General features: G+C 40.8%; 1 protein-coding gene across 1 annotated transcript in view; it reads left to right on the top strand.

The window, feature by feature from the left end:
• Positions 1-306: 306 nt before the first annotated feature.
• Cpr73D (Cuticular protein 73D) overlaps positions 307-17,196 on the top strand; it is a 162,248-nt gene continuing 145,358 nt past the window's right edge. The window contains exons 1-2 of the mRNA XM_073987753.1: positions 307-799; positions 11,690-11,827. Of these exons, the coding sequence (XP_073843854.1) occupies positions 681-799; positions 11,690-11,827 (257 nt within the window). The 5' untranslated portion in view covers positions 307-680. The remainder of the gene's footprint in view (positions 800-11,689; positions 11,828-17,196) is intronic.

Here is a 17,196-nt window from a genome sequence, read left to right as displayed (position 1 = left end):
TTTCCCGGGAAGTTCTAGATCCAAAGTCGAAGAGATATGGTTTTATGGCTCCCATTTTGCGACCAATTTGAGCCACGAAAATTATTTAAAACAAATGTGCATTTGGTGCGGATTTTATCATCTCCCATGACTGACGATGCGGTAATGCTGTTTACAATCTTTTCCCTCAGTGACTTGGCATCAATAGTAGTGGGTGGGTGGTCAGGTGAAACAATGCTGTCGTTGATGCTTCTGCTATTGCTGATGTTGCTGTTCGTGATTGTGAGGAGATTAAAACCCCACCAAAACCATTTAAGTTCTCACACTACTCTGGGCGATAGCAGCTAAACTGTTTGCAACAAGTGGCTCGTACAAACAAACAAACAAACAGACAGCAACAACAACGACGACGAAGAGCATCTTTTCCACGAAATGAATTTTCCTTTTGTAAATCGTTAGAAAATCTTGCTTAAATACGTTTGGCCACTGTTAGAAAGCAGTCAGTTTGTAAGTTGTTCTTAATCTATGCGGTTCTTCTTGTCTTCTTAAACAGCGTGGGGCCCATGGACATTTTTGGATACGGGAAAATTTATTGCGAAAAAAATTATTATAAAAGCAACGATTTTTATTAAATGCTAAAAAGGACTTTTATGTGTTGTATTAGTGAAATATTTGGTGTTTAGAAAAAAAAACCTAAGAACATGTTTAAAATACGTGATTTAATATGGACTCGCGTTGTGGTTTTAAGCAACTTATTTATTTTGGCATACTGTGATATTGAATACAATACAATCAATGATGATGGATCTTATCAATTTCGGTAATTCAATAAAATAATTATACATATGTAGATATTTTTGAATTTTAAGAATATTTAAATGGAACTGGAATTTTTGTGATAACAAAAGACTTAAGAACGAAACCTTGTAGTGAAGAAAACCAACAGAATTGTTGTGGAAATTGAAAATTGAAAAAAAACCTTCAACACGAAAAATAAATAAAATTGGAAGCTGAATTTCTTAAAGTGCAAAAATACTCTAAAGCTACTTGTTGAACTTTTCAGAGTGTATAAACAAAGACGGCTGATTTATCCCTGATTGGAGCGCACTGTAGCTCTTGAATAAATCAACCAATTCTGTTCAAAATCTGCATATCGTAATATATTGGCCGAACTTATATAAATTTTGGGATCCTAATCTACATCTTAAACATTTTTTGCTGAGTCTTGTGCAGGATAACTCTCGAAGGTAGTAACCAATTCTTCGAAACACGCCACATCTTCGGGTACCCCCAACACAAAATTCAACAATTTTTGCAGAGGGCAGTTTAAGGCTAGCTATTTCATCGTTTTGAAATGTTTACAGCCGATACTCCTTGCAGAAGCTATTACGACGGTATAATGTTATCTGAATTTGTCCTAACTTTGCATTGGTTTCATCAGACAGGATTTGTTAATGATCCGTTGAGTAATCCATCACAACCGCTGAAAGGTATTGATTTATTGGCTTTTTAGAATTTTGTGGTCCACTGTAGATGTATAAACATGCCGAAAAATATAGATTTGGATTAAAGCTCAAAAGTGTTGCGTAGGAAGTACCGGAAAGGAACGATCAACGTAGTCCATTTTGAAGTGGATCTTATTTTGGGAGTCATTCTCTCCCGATAGATATTGCGCTCATAAATAAGTGCTTTTGGATCATTACTTGAGGAAGCATGAACTTGCCCACGAAAAACATAATTTCCCTGTAAACACGACCACAAGTAGTAACATCGGTATAAATTTCCAAAGGATCTTCAAACAGCACTTAAACAAAATTGTTGAACTTTTGTGGAGGAGGTTCCTGAAAGTGTGGTCCGATATTAACCATCTTCGAACTTAAAGTAAGTTTGTACAATTTTTTTCTAAGGCCAAATTTTAGACCGAATCGGCTGATTCTTTCGTGAGCTATGGTGCGCTCCAACCATTACACATGGAGTCATAGGCGATTTTTCAGCTTTCGGTCCATTTTCTCAGGAAGTATGGGCTTGCCCCTGAAAAAACAATTTCCAAAGGATCTTCGAACAGCACTTAAACAAAATTGTTGAACTTTTGTGGAGGAGGTATCGGAAAGTGTGGTCCGATATTATCCATCTTCAAACTTAAACTAAGTTTGGACAAAATATTAAGAAGGCCAAATTTTTGGACCGAATCGGCTGATCCTTTCGAGAGCTATCGTGCGCTCCAGCCATTACACATGGTGTTATAGGGGTTTCTTCAGTTTTCGGGTTATTTTCTCAGGAAGTATAGACTTGCCCCTGAAAAAACTTGCAAACCAGCTAGACGGACGGACATTGCTAAATCCACTCCAAATTGTCTCAAACGGATTTCCTCCAAACATACTTGGGATTCTAACCAAAAACAAGTAAGAACGGCTTTGATTTCGGCGAGGCCGTACTTGTTACACCCTCCACCACGAGTTTTATAGTTCGTTTATGAAGAAGACTAAATTCCAGCAATTTCGGTAAAACAATGTGGCTAAATTTCAAAATACCGAAATTCGAGAGGTACCGTTCTATGGGGGCTATATAAAGGCGTGGACCTGTACGGACAAATTTAGGGGGGGGGGGGGAAGTTTTATACCACCAACGAAGACTAAATAGCAAATTTCAGCCATTTCGGTGGAATATTGAAGCCACAACCTTCAAAATACCGAAAATTTGGAGGTACAGTTCAACGACGGCAATATAATCCTATACCTACAAATCTCAGGTAGAACGTTTTGGACCCCCAACGAAGACTGAATACCAATTTCAGGTATTTCGGTGGAATATTGAGGCCACAACCTTAAAAATACCGAAAATCGGCATGTACCGTTCTATGGGTTCTATATGAAGGTGTGGACTATACCGACAAATTTAGAGGAGAAAGTTGAATACACCTAATGAAGACTAAATACCAAATATCCGCCATTTCGGTGGAACATTGAAGCCACAACCTTCAAAATACGGAAATCGGAAGGTACACTTCTATTGGAGCTATAAGAATGCGTTAGAGGGGAAATTTGAATACCCCCCAACGAAGAATACATACCAAATTTCAGCCACTTCGATGGATTATTTTGGCTATAACGTTCAAAATACCGAAAATCGGGAGGTACCGTTCTATAGAGGCTATATTAAGGCGTGGACTTGTACCGATAAATGTCTGGGGTAAAGTTTTATACCATCAACGAAGACAAAAATACCAAATTTCAGCCATTACGGAGGAACATAGAGGCCACAACCTTCATAATACCTAAAATCGGGAGGTACCGTTCTATGGGGGCATGTTCCTGCCCCTTCTCACTACCAAACATCATAAGAGTAATAACTTCTATGGCAAATTACAAAGCCCTATGGACTTGCGATCGAAAAAATTATGCTACCGTAAAGGGAGCCGCAAGGACAACCTGCTGAAAAAATTGTCAAAACGATCCGAGAGCAGCTCTTTAATTTCACTTTTTCCGAATTTTGTGTGGGAGGTACCCAAAGGAGTAGACCGACATAGTGTATATTCGAACTTGATCTCTATCTGGAAGGAATAATACGATGTGCAAGGTATGGGTCGATTGACCACTTCGAGAGTTACCGTTTACACAAATTTACAGAAAAATTTTAAACTTTTGTGGGGAAGGTACCCGAAGGATTGGACCGATATGACCTAAATGACGCACACTGGTCTGAAATCCAATTTTGTCTGGCCAAAACTATTTGTACGTTCTTTTTGTATTGTTATTTGGTTCTATTTATAATTACTGCCACAAAATATTAATTCAGAATTATTTTCACCTTAAATTTCCACAAAACCATTCAAATACATTAAACAGGGTGATTCCATTGTATGGGGTCTAAACTAAAACTTCGACCTATGTTTATAATTTTTGGTGCGAAGGGTTCATATCTTCTAAGAAATCAAAATGTAAAATTACTGCCAATTCGTCTTAAAAATTTGGCTAAAATTGTCAAATTATCATAAATTCGGGGTACCTTGATATGGGGGCTATATCCCAACGTGGACCTTCATATGTCTACAATTTCTGGTTGAAATACTCTCTGGACTCTCAAAACAAATGAGCCAAGGCTATAGTCGGGTCGGGGCAGACTATATGATACCCTACACCACTGTGCATAAGCATTTGACTGGTAAAATTCAAAATATTAAAATTGGGATAGCCGGGACGGGGCCGACCATGTGATACCCTACACCACTACCCCTGTGCATAAGCTTTTCATTTCTTTTAGGGTATATAATCCGAATACCAACAAACATAATAAGCCTTTTTCTCTCTATGATCCCCATAAGCAACCAAAATTTCGTGACCATCTGATCAAAATTGCGACATGTAGCGTGATTGCAAAAAAAAAAAAAAAAAAATTGAAGAATTGGATGCATTACCGACTATTGTGGTCTCCCTTGTAGCCAACATCAATGAAAAGGTAATATTCTCTTCTTCCATCGACAGGCTTTGCCCTTGGAATACCCCTACTAGAAGCCGATATATTCACAAAGAATAAAACTTTGAATTTGTCTCCACATGACTTTTTTCCCATTCCGACCCCTAAATATTATCCGACTATCACCAAAATCAATAGGCTTCTTCCTCTGTGGGGCCTCCATCAACCCCCAAAATTTCGGGAATATCCGATCAAAATTCTAACCTGTAGCGTAATAACAAATAATGAAAAAATCGATATGTTACTGACTTTTGTGATATCTCGGTTGTTTGTCCACTTACGCCAACGTAGACTTTTCTTCACATAAGCTTTTTGCTTATTCTCACTCCTGAATATTATCCAACCATCACCAAACTTAATAGGTCTCTTCCTCTTTGGAACCCACATCAACTCTCGAAAAATCGTGATGATCCGATCAAAATTGCGACTTGTAGCATGATTACAAAAAAAAATCGGAAAATGGGATGCATTACCGGCTATTGCGATATCTCTGATGTTTGACCACCTACTTTTGATATACCCCTAATAGATGCGGAGATATTCGCTTTGAAATAAAACGTTGACTTTTTCTCCAAATAAATTTTTTGCCCATTCCGACCCCTGAATACGACCATCACCAAAATAGGCTTCTTCCCCACCGGGACCCTCATCAACACCCAAAATTTGGTGACGATCCGATCAAAATTGCATTCTGTAGCGTGATTACAAGGTTTAGATGGACAGACGGACACACATAGCCAGATGACATTAATTTTGGTATATATAAGTAAGGGTCTAGCCTAAAAAAATTGTGCTTCATTTATCGCAAAGAATCACACCTTGAAATGACTTTTTTATACCCTCAGCATTTATGCTAACGAGGGTATATACACTTCCATACGGGCAAAATGTGCTTCATCGAAATTATGTCTTTAGACCCCAAGTATGTTTGGACGAAATGTGTTTCAGACAATTTGGAGTTGATTTAGCTATGTCCGTCCGTCTGTCTGTCTGCCTGGTGCGCACGATAACTCTCGAAAGGAGCAACCGATTCGGTCCAAAATTTGGCTTTCGTAATATTTTGCTCAAACTTAGTTTAAGTTCGAAGATGGGTAATATCGGTCCACTCCTCCCGGTACCTCCCCCACAAAAGTTCGAAAATGTTCGGAAAATTTGTGCGCACGATAACTCTTGAAGGGAGTTACCGATTTGGTCCATACTTCGTCTAGCGACGAATGTTTGTACGATATCCGTTTCAGACAATTTTGAGTAGATCTAGCAATGTCCGTCCGTCTGTCTGTCTGTCCGTCTGTCTGGCTGACTGGTGCGCACGATAACTTTCGAACGGATCAGTCGATTCGGTTCAAATTTTGGGTATCGAAATATTTTGTCCAGACTTGATTTAAGTACGAAGATGGGCCATATAGGTCCACTCCTTCAGGTACCTCCCCCAAAAATGTTCAAAAATTGTCGCAAAACGTGTGCGCACGATAACTCTCGAAGGGAGTAACCGATTTGATCCATACGTTGAGCATCGTGAAATGTCTACCAGACTAAGATGAGGTTCCAATATGGACTCAATCGGTCCACTCCATCGGTTACCTCCCACACAAAATTTCGGATAAGTTCAGATTAGGACCTGCTCTCGAATAGCTTTGATTTCTTTTGCAGCAACTTGTATTTACTGCCCCCTATACGACAGTATAAGTTTCATCAGGGGCAAGTCCATACTTCCTGAGAAAATATCCTGAAAGTTGCAAAAGGCCCCTATGACACCGTGTGTAGAGGTTGGAGCGCAAGATAACCCTCCAACGGATCCGTCGATTCGGTCCACAATTTGGCCTTCGTAATATTTTATCAAAACATAGTTTAAATTCGAAGATAAGCTAAATCGGTCCACTTCTTCAGGTACTTTCCCCACAAAACTTCAGAAATGTTCGGAAAAATTTTGCGCACGATAACTCTTAAAGGGAGTGACCGATGAAATCCATACTTTGCACATCCTAATGTATCTACCAGATATAGATCAGGTTCGAATATGGACTATATTTGTCTACTCCTTTTGGTGCCTCCCACACAAAATTTCGGATAATTTCACTTTAAGACCTGCTCTCGAATCACTTTGGTTTTTGTTGAAGCGATTTGCATTCGCTACATCCATTACAACGGTAAAAGTTTTTTCACGGGCAAGTCCATATTTCCCGAAAGGTGTAAAAAACCCTATGTCACCATATGTGGCTCTCGAGCTGTTCTACCGATTTGGTGCAACATTTGGTCTTCGTCATCTCTTATCCAAACTTAGTTTCATGAGCCAATACCGGTCCCCAACTTCCGGTACTTCTCCCCAATATTTAAAAAATGTCACTCAAATGTTAGAACGATATCACTTGAATGGTGCAACCAATTTGGTCCAAACTTTGGATCTCCTAATATTTTGTCAAAATATAGTTTAAGTTCTAAAATGGTCCATATCGGTCCTTCCTAAGGGTACCTCCCCCCACAAAAGTTCAACATTTGTGTTAATTCCTAATCCACATTTTGTCGGCAGGTTCAAATGTTCAAAAAGGGGCACAAAATTCTGAAGAGACCCTAAATACATTCAATCTCTCCGTAGAAAAAAGTTTCAATTCACATTGGTTGAGGGTATATCTCAGTCGGCAAAGCCGACTGACACTTTTTTACTTATTTTATTGCGATTATATAAGTCACAAATTATCACAAAATACTGCACACTGAACTTTATTAATAACACAGTAAATAAATCTCAACACCTGACACGTTCTCTTCTAACGGTAAATGCAAATTTGGAATAACCAATCCTTGTTATTGTTGTTTTGGAGTGTTTACTTCCATATTGCGAAGGAATAAAACAAACAAACAATTGACTTTTAGCCAAATAATTCGTATTTGCGACCAATGTGCAACGTTAGGGTAAAATATTACGAAGTGCAAAATTTGGTTATAATCGGCTGATTACTTCGAGAGTTATCGTACTTGGGGTCTAAAACCATTATTTCGATGAGCCCGTATGAAAGTATGTATACCCTCGTTAGCATAAATCCTGAGGGTATAATTAGCTATCGATGAGGATATTTTAACATCTAAACGTACATTTTTTTCATACTGCCTATAACCACTATTATAGTGATCGAATTTCGTTGTTGTTGATGTAAAATCATACGATATGATTGTACATATGTTCGTTTTCCTGCTTAAACCGGGTCTAGGTTTATCTCCAGGTCTAGGAATGTGGCTGCTTCGATTGGATTGGTTGTAACCACAAAGTTACTTGACTTACTGCACCATCCCGGGCCTAGTTGAACCAAAACAAGTTTGTTTCGTTTCGTTCTTCTGGAACGTTCTAGATGAGAGATATATTCCGAGGACCGCATTCACACGATAGTTGTTTACGACACCTGCGTAGTTGATCAGGTGGCTGCTTCTTGTTGAACTTCTCTCAGATCATGAAGATCCTTTCCTTATATGCCTGGAGAGAGAGTGTCGTATCCACCATATCTTTGACTCCTTATGCAGATGGTTCGCTGATGACCTCAGGAGGCACATCGTTGCAGTTCCATCATGTTGCACATATCGCTCATTTACTCAAAGAGTGGCATAACTCAAAAAATAGGGTTTTGAGATAGAAATTTTTCTACGACTTCTACTTTATATCGTGTCAAATTTTCAAGTTGATATCTCTAAAACTCAACGAGTTACAGCTTATTTTCTAGGACTTTGGCATAAAACATCAAAAAAGTTTTTTGGGGTTATGAATCACTAAAGCACTTCAAATCATGCTTGATCTTGCACAGAAATTTAGCACTGATATCTGGCTAGCTTTTTACAAAGGATGGTCCAAATAGTTATTTTATTTTGTGTGTAATAATTTTTTTAAGTTGGGAAGTCAAATTTCAATCGGCAACTTAAAACGCGTTTTTCTCGAAACATGATTTTTTGAAATGTGTCACTCTTTGAGTAAATGAGCGATATGTTCGTGGACCACAACGACGCGGCATAGCTTACCACAGACCGATCTCTCGCGTTATATGTGGTCTTTGACTGCACCCCAAGTTCTGCCTGCTAGGGACTTGAAGGCCTTATTCCAACATCTCAGGCTCTCGCAGATAGCTGTGACATGTGCCGACGACGTGAATCAATGATATGCATACCTAACGATTTCAATGACATCTAGAGGTTGTGGAATACGGGAAAGCTAGAAGTTAACGAGTTTTTTTGAGGAACTCCCTCTACAGGGCTTCGAGGTCTTCTTGTTTCTGAAATCTACGTACGACTTGCGTTCACACATGTAATTGTAGTAGTATGTTCTCCTCAAACAGCGTGGAGTATTTGACAGTACCAAAGCATTTTGATAAGTCGAGCATCGCCAACACTGTCCTATCGTACGGATTGTTCTGGCAGAGTTCTCTACTGATATGTCTGGATATGGTATGTAGCGTTGTTGTAGTCCTTTGCTGCTTACGAAACTCACGTGGCTCAAAGCCGATATCGGTATGCACGATTTACCTTTGCTAGCATCCTTGCCCACCCTGCCCATTTTCTAGACTGCGGGCTGGAGACTTTGATGTGGAGGCGAACATAATAAGATACTTATCCGACTGTTTCAGCACTGCAAGGGAGATTCCGTCAAGACCCAATACTTTGAGTTAGCGTTTTTAATGATATTCCCAACAATTTTGGTGGTTCTTCCTCTGACTCCCGGGGTGTTTTACAATGTGCTGGCTATGAGGGAGAACGGCGATATTCTTCTGTACGATACACCTTTGCTGGTATCCTTGCCTGCCTTTAGTAGTGGGCACCAAGTGGGTGGCTAGCGAGGGTTGTAAACCTATTGATTATTTAGCGTTTCTAAAGCCAGTTGCTTCTTCATTCATTGTTAATTGTGGTTTTTAATCCTCTCCAGGAAGGGATCTAATGCGAAGTAAATAATAGAAAAGTAATATTCTATTAGCCTTGTCACTTCCGGGGAACTCGACAAATTATCTATTAAAATAACATGCTCGCCTCTTCCGATACGTCAGCATAATATCATCAAATGTGTCTGAGGTCCTACTTTCCAGGGTTCAAGAGTGAATTCATCGTTGTCCACAATTCACTATTTCCGGCTCCAATGTAGCAACTCTTTAGATAATCTAACCACTTGTTCCGGTTGTGCTCACCGACCAACCTTCCAGTGTTAGATCCATAACTCTGGGGTCACTAGGATTCAGTTGGCGAAGATTTTCCCGACAGTTCTACTGGGAAATATGGTTTCACTTGGACTATTCGACCACCTGGAATATAGCGAGCGGCTACAGCTGGATTATGTCCTGAGACATCTGTTCTGTTAACCGATCACCTGAATGTTGCAAGTTCCACACCTGACTGCTAATCCCATACATTGCATGTACGGGTTATTAGAGTTAGGTACATTAGATCCAGGATATATTGAACAGACCGTTACAATAGGAAAGCTATTCCCCATCTCCGCTTCTGGTGCAGTTCTACCTCAGTACATTGTAACATTTACAATGTTGCAAGCTGCGGTTGTTCTTGAGCTTGGTTTCCTAATATTCTTCCGATTCATAAAGTCCATCGTTTCCTCGATCTTACCTCGGAGTCCATTGCAATTAAGTCCCATTCGCAGGGATGGGAACAGCAACGACTGGTGTTAAGTGCTAGCCGTTCGGTTGCTGCTGGGGGACTTGCATTCTAATCACGACAAAGACGATGACTCTCTGAGGACCGTGTTCACGCAGCACGCAGCCACATAGACCTTGTCGTTGTCTCTCATATGGACGAGTTCAGAGTAACCACATTATGCCCGCACTCCCGACATTTATTGCATCTCAACGAAGTTTGAGTGTGATGGATGCGGATATTGGTACATCAAAATTGGTGCGTCCCGGCTGAGACCAAAAGAATCCGAGGCAATAATACAATGCAAACATATGTCCGGATCTTTAATGTAATGTCTCGATCAATCCAGTGTCCAAGAGCTCGCTGCCTTGGTATTGTTCGTCGATACCTTGACAGTCATTATAAGAGATTTGGGCAGGCTAACGAGAGTAAATTCAATTTTAAACGATGGAACTGTGTCTCATCGAAATAATGGTTTGAGATCCCAATTATGTTTGTCGATTTAGCCATGTCCGTTCGTCTGTCATTCTATCTGGCTGGCTGGAGCGCACAATAACTCTTGAATGGGTCAACTGATTGGGTCAACCATTTGGTCTTTGTAATATTTTCCGCTCCTTCGCGTACCTCCCCCACACAACTTCAAAATTGTTCGCTAAAATGGTGCACGCGATTGTTCTCGAAAGAAGTTACCGATTTGGTCCATATTTTGCATATCGTAATATTTCTACCAGACATAGATCAGGTTCGAATATGGATTATATTGGCCCACTCCTTTCGGCCCATCCCACACAAATTTTCAAAGTTTTAGGTAAAAATGCAGTTTAGGGACTTTTGTCGGATCGGAATGAAATTTTATGCCGCAGGTTGTGATCTCGGCCTTTTCACGACGGTACAATTTTTTTGGGGATCAAGCCCATACTACTTGAGATAATGTGGCAAAAGTTCTAAATAACCCTAAATAACTCAAATTATTGATTACAACTAAGACTTATGAACTTAGTATCCGATTTAGTCGGGAATTTCCAAATCATACAATTTCTTCTAAAATTACTTTAAGTTCTAAGAAAGTTTAACATTTTTCGCAAAAGTGTTGTTTGGGGACTGTTCGAGGATTGTTTACGCATTTTTACCGAAAATACTTCTTGTGACCCTGTTTAAAGCAATATAATATCTTTTCCTGGGCAAGTCAGGAAACAAGACATAATTATCTAAAAACTCTAAAAATCCACGGTGATCAATTAAAATGACTGATGGTCACGGTTCTTAAAGGGAGTCATTGATTTAGTCAAATCTTTGCATATCGTAATCGTCAAGTTCGAAGATGGTCTATATGGTTCCTCTACTTCCGGTATCTTTGAATAACAACTCATACTGAGTTTGCTTCTTTTCATTATGTCACAGGCTGAGGGTATATCTCTGTCGGTAAAGCGTTGCCCATGTAACCATTTAACATTAATTTCCTATGAAAATAATACATTTAATTTTAATTACTATTCATTTTACTATACTATTTCAATAGGAAGTAAATAAAAAATAAAAGTTTAAAAACAGAGAATTAGAAGTTTTAATAAAAGCTAAATTTTTTTCAACACCTCTTTTTTTGTTTTCCATATTTACGCAGTCACACCAATGATGACATTGGAGGCTACTATCACACAGCCAGTGGTACTCCAGACAACATTGTACGAGGTCGTTACGGTTCGCGCAATCCAGCCACTGGACAGGTGGAAGAAACCGTTTATACAGCGGGACCACGTGGGTAAGTTATGAACGTACATACTTTTATACATATGTATGCCTCTATGTATGAATTTTCCGAATAATTAAGTTAGTCGTTGGTGGGTGGAAAGCCCAAAGCTAAAAATAAAAAAGGTATTGAAGAAAAACACAAAGGGTAACAAATCATTTTGTTAGATTGAATACCAATGATTACAAAGCAAAAACAAAATTAAAATAAAAAATCAGCAACAACACATGAAGTGGAGTGGAATGGCTGTGTTAAGCCCAACTTAAAGACAATGGTTAAGATGATGGCGATGATGATGAAGTGGTCTTTGAGTGTATACACTGAAACCCTCCACAGACCATAAATAAGTTTACTGAAGCATAAATGTAACAATTCTAACACTTTATCGCGATGCTACCGTTTTGTAGCAATAACAACAACCAACCAACAAACATTATTTGTTTAACAAATGTTCTTTACAATGTTTACATCGGAGAGCTACAATATGGTGTTGGGTATTATATTTGTACTCCATCGATATGCTGTGCAAATTTTATAAATTTTATGACAAATAAAAAAAAAAATTCAATTTTACTGAAGGGTAGAAGTGAAATGTACAATATCGGACAAAACTTTATTTTTATTTATTTTTTTTCATTTATTTACATATTTATTATTTAAAAAAAAACAACCTAAGGAATTCAGAATTTTATTAAAAAGTTAAAATTCACAAAATAGCAAATATAAATGAATAAAACTAAAGCAACCCCTAATTTAAGGAACAAAAAAACTGGTGAAATCAATTTTTGCTTGCGTATCCTTTATTCTGGATGAAACACGCACACTTTTACGAATACAGGATATAAAATTATTAATTCTTTAAGGGAGAAAAAATTAATTTTCAGAAAATGTGACTTAAATCCTCAAAATACTGAAAATCAGGTGCTGGTCGACGACCAGCAAAAAACCTTTGGAGGACTGTTGTTGTTGTAGCAGCTTCTACAAGTACATGTAAATCTTTATTTTATTGATTCGGCTCTGCCTCCAGCTCCAAGTTCAGAAAGGACGCCACCTGAATAGGATAAGTCCAAAGAGAGAGAGAGAGGAGTTAAGTCAGTCGGGTTAGCTGGGCAGTTAAACAGGTGCTGCGTAGTATGCGGACCGATGCCACATGCTGGGTAAATATTCCGCGTGCCTTCAATCCTGGCCCAGTAAGAATTGAGGCGGCTGCACCAACCAGATCTAAGTTGTGCCAACACGACTCTCGTTTGTCTTGGCAGCTGTTCTTCCGCTGCCACGGGTGGGGGATGATCTACGAGGACGATATTCACACTGTAGGCATGTCTCTTAAACCTGCCAGGTATGCACGTTGATCTGGAGGTTCTCTTTTATATCTTTGGACCTTTTTCTCTAGATCTTTATAATCCTCCCTAACTCGCCCGGGGGGGGGGGGGGGGGGGGTTCAGGCATATCCACCAGATGGTGATTTGGGTGGTCTTGCCTATAGCATCCAAGCAAGTACTGCATCGTCAACATCCTGTTGTGACGACGCACAGGAAGGATCTTTGTCTCCTCATGTAAATGGTCCACTGCAGACATGAGGTGACACACTGTAGCTGTCCTCAGGGCAGTATTCTGACAGACCGACCTATCGCGTTGTATGTGGTTAACAAGGTTTCTTTATCCACACCCCAAGTGCTGCCGGCTAGGGACTTGAGGACCTTGTTCCTGTTTCTCAGCTTATCGCAGATAACTGTAGTATGCTGGGACGACTTATACATGCTATCGAATGTGACCCCTAGGACTTTGGGGTAGTTTGTGGTCGGAATAATTGCACCATCGACCTGCACTTTCAGTGGGAGCTTCACTTGCGCCGTGCATGTGGTGAACAGTGTGGCTGTTGACTTAGTGGTGGATATTTTCATATTCCTCGCGTGGAAAAACTTTACAAGATCAATGAGATAGGCATTTAGCCTGTCACAAACGTTACCGATATTGGGACCTGAAGCCATGAGTGTACAATCATCCGCGTACGTAATTCACTTAATGCCGTCCGAAGGGCGTGGAATTGCAGAGAGGTAGAGGTTAAACAGTTCCGGAGATATCACCCCTCCTTGGGGAACTCTCTACTTCACTCTACGAGGTTTGGACTTCCTGTCTCTGAATTCCACGTATGACTGGCGACCACACAAATAGTTGATGACCCAGCGTTTCAGACAAGGCCGGAGGGTAGTATTCTCGATATCCCAAGCATGACTGACCGTACCAAACGCGGTGGTCAGATCCAATGCTACCATCACTGTTCTGTGACATGGTTTGTCCTGGTTGAGTCCTCGTTCAATGTATGTGGAAATGGCGTGCAGTGCTGTTGTGGTGCTGGAACCCGTGTTGATGATCTGCAACTGGATAACACGTTCTGATGCTGGGGAGGAGTAATGCCTCGAGTATCTTTGCTACTGGTGATAGAAGCGAAATCGGCCTGTACGACTCACCTTTAATGGCATCTTTGCCAGTTTTCTGCAGCGGGACCACACTGCCCATCTTCCAGGCATCGGGAACTATTAGAGTGGCTAGCGATACTCGACTCCTAGGCCATCCAGCTGTTTTAGCACCACCATAGAAATTCCGTCAGGTTCAAGCGCTTTGGATGACTTTGCGCCTCGGATAACATCTGCAACATAATCCATCGCAAATTGTGGCGGTTCTTCTTCGGCTGGAAGAGATCGTAAACGACGCAAAACACTTCTCTTCGCCCGGTCGCTATCGGGGTGCTCGATAAATTGTCGGCAGAAATAGCCAGCGCACCTCTTCGGATCTGTCACAGCCACGCCGTTAAACGTGACAGATGTCCGATCGTCTCTCCTACCAGGGTTCGATAGCGCCTTAACCGTTGTCCACAATTTATTACAGCCGGCTCCAATGTTGCAGCACTTCAGATGTTCTAGCCACTTTTTACGCTTGTATTCACTGACCAATCTATTGACTTCCATTGTCAGTTCCCTGACTCTGGGGTCTTTAGGATTCGTGCGGCAAAGCTCATTACGCTCATTTGCTAATCCCGTCGCCTCTGCTGGGAAATTTGGTCTTATTTCAGGTATTCGACCAGCAGGGATGAAGCGAGCGGCTGTAGCACAATGTCGTGCTTTGATATTGTTAAAGTTACGAAGTTTTTCGGCAATTCACACACACACGCAAATATTGAGAATTTTGTGTGCCCTCTTCTTGGTCGGCTGTGCTGTAGCAGTGATGATGACTCGGAACTTCCTCTCTGCTACCCGAACATCAGAGGGACTGGGCAGTTCTCTGAAGCGTTGATTAGTGAACTCTCTGAAACCTTGCCAATCCGCTTTTCCATGATTAATGAAAGTGCGGCGTTCAGAGGTTATGAAGACTGGTGGTCTGTTTATGGAGATGAGGATTGGGAGATGGTCCGACCCAAGGGAAATTACGGGTTGCCATGTTACGTCATTCGTCAGACCGGGTGACACGATGGATATGTCAGGCGAACTGTGGCAGCCTCTTCTAATCCTGGTGGGTGCGTCCTCGTTCGCAGTGCAGAATGTTGAGCTATTTGCTCAGACAGATCTGTACCTATCTGGCCATTCCCTAGAGCTGAATGCCATAACTCGTGATGTGCATTGAAATCCCCTAGGACCAGCCGGTTATCACCTCGCAACAGAGATCTGATGTTAGGCAAATACCGCGGGGCACAGCTATTGACCGGCGGGATATACACATTCAGCACTTCTATCTCGGCGGATTCACACCTTACCGCTACCCCCATACACTCCAAGTATGGGTCCCTAGAGTCTAGCTCAAGCGAGATAGGTCTGTACTGGACAGACTGGTGCAGTTTGAATGCAAGCCCTACACCCCCACTTCTCGTACGATCCTGGCGAAGAACGTTGTATCCATCACAACTCCGAAGACTGCAGTTGTTGCTCAGCTTCGTTTCCAGGATAGCCGCGACCATAATATTTCACCGACTCATAAAGTCCACGATCTCATTAATCTTGGTTCGAAGACCATCGCAGTTAAACTGCAAGAATGTTACATCCTCAGAAACTGGTACATCAATACGCGGTGTTAATGGCTGCAGCTGATACTGCTGTCTGGGAGATTGCGGGGGAGTTTCATTATCCGATGATGTTGATGATGAAGACTCACTGGGGTTCATATTGGCGCAGCACGAGGCAACATAAACCCTGTCGTAATACTCCCTCAGGTAGGTCAGGCCTAAACAGTTTCTGAAATGTACCCATCCTTGGCACCCGTTGCATCTCATTGACACCGACCTATGGTGGATGCAGAACCAAACGGAGCAGAACCATGGCCCGGGGTTACTCTCAATCCCGGCACGGACCAAAAGAATCCGGAACAGGCATTCCGGGACATGCCGCTCCCAAAATAAAAATAAGGACCAACACGAACAAGTAGTTGCTGAGCTGACGGCCCCTGGCCGAGAAGATGGTTCCTCGGGTCAATCCGGTACATAGAACCGGCCGTCGTGGGATTGATTTCTGATGAACTAAGTTTAATTTAAAAGATTCAGATGGCATAAGACGTGGACCAAATGCGCAACGGTTAAATCCTAAATATTGCAAAGGCGAAACTCGCTGCTCGGGAATTTTTTCTCAGACCAATTACACTGTGACACAAACTGAAACTCAAAGTCTGTGCTATAGAAAATTCCTTTTTGAGATGAAAGGCCATGGTGAGTATATTAAGAACCCAAAACGAAATTTTCGCCATAGGTTAAGTTTCTGAGATATCATGTGATGATTTTTTTGAATTTTCCCCTATATTGCTTGAGAATATAGCTTTATATCTCAATATGGCGTTATTGTATCTTCGTTTTTAAAATTATATATAGAAGTCAAATCGAATGCCGAATATTTTTGTAGAACATTTTATTCTTGTAACTCAATTCCTTCCATGTCCTTTTCGCCCTTTCTTTCTTAAACCATAGTAAAAATACCACAAAATGGGATTTTACAGCATCCAAATATTCTACAAAAATGTTGCTCAGAACACTTTAGGTACAGTTCTCATTGACAGCTAATCGATATTGTCCCGTTCCCATGGTCCTTTTTGACATTTATCTTCTAGTCACATCAGTTGGACACCGCATAACTTATAGCTTTTGGACCACTATGTCAGAAAGCATGAACATGCCCCACGAACGAGTAGCGTCAGTATAAATTTCCAACGGATCTTCAACCAAAAATGATGAATTTTTCTCCTCCCCAGAAAAGATATAGGTCATTTTCGAATTTGGACAAAATATTAGGAGATCCAAAGTAAGGACCAACTCGGTTGTTCCCTTCAACATATATGGCGAGTACCATTTTAGTGACATTGTTTTAATTTTTGGGGGAAGGAACCAGAAGGTGCGCACCGAT

Source organism: Musca autumnalis, unplaced genomic scaffold (assembly GCF_047663935.1).
Source record: "Musca autumnalis isolate F117 unplaced genomic scaffold, ASM4766393v1 scaffold_4, whole genome shotgun sequence".
NCBI classification, from domain to species: domain Eukaryota; kingdom Metazoa; phylum Arthropoda; class Insecta; order Diptera; family Muscidae; genus Musca; species Musca autumnalis.
Note: the sequence above shows the minus strand (reverse complement) of the source record. Positions and strands in the feature narration are given on the sequence as shown.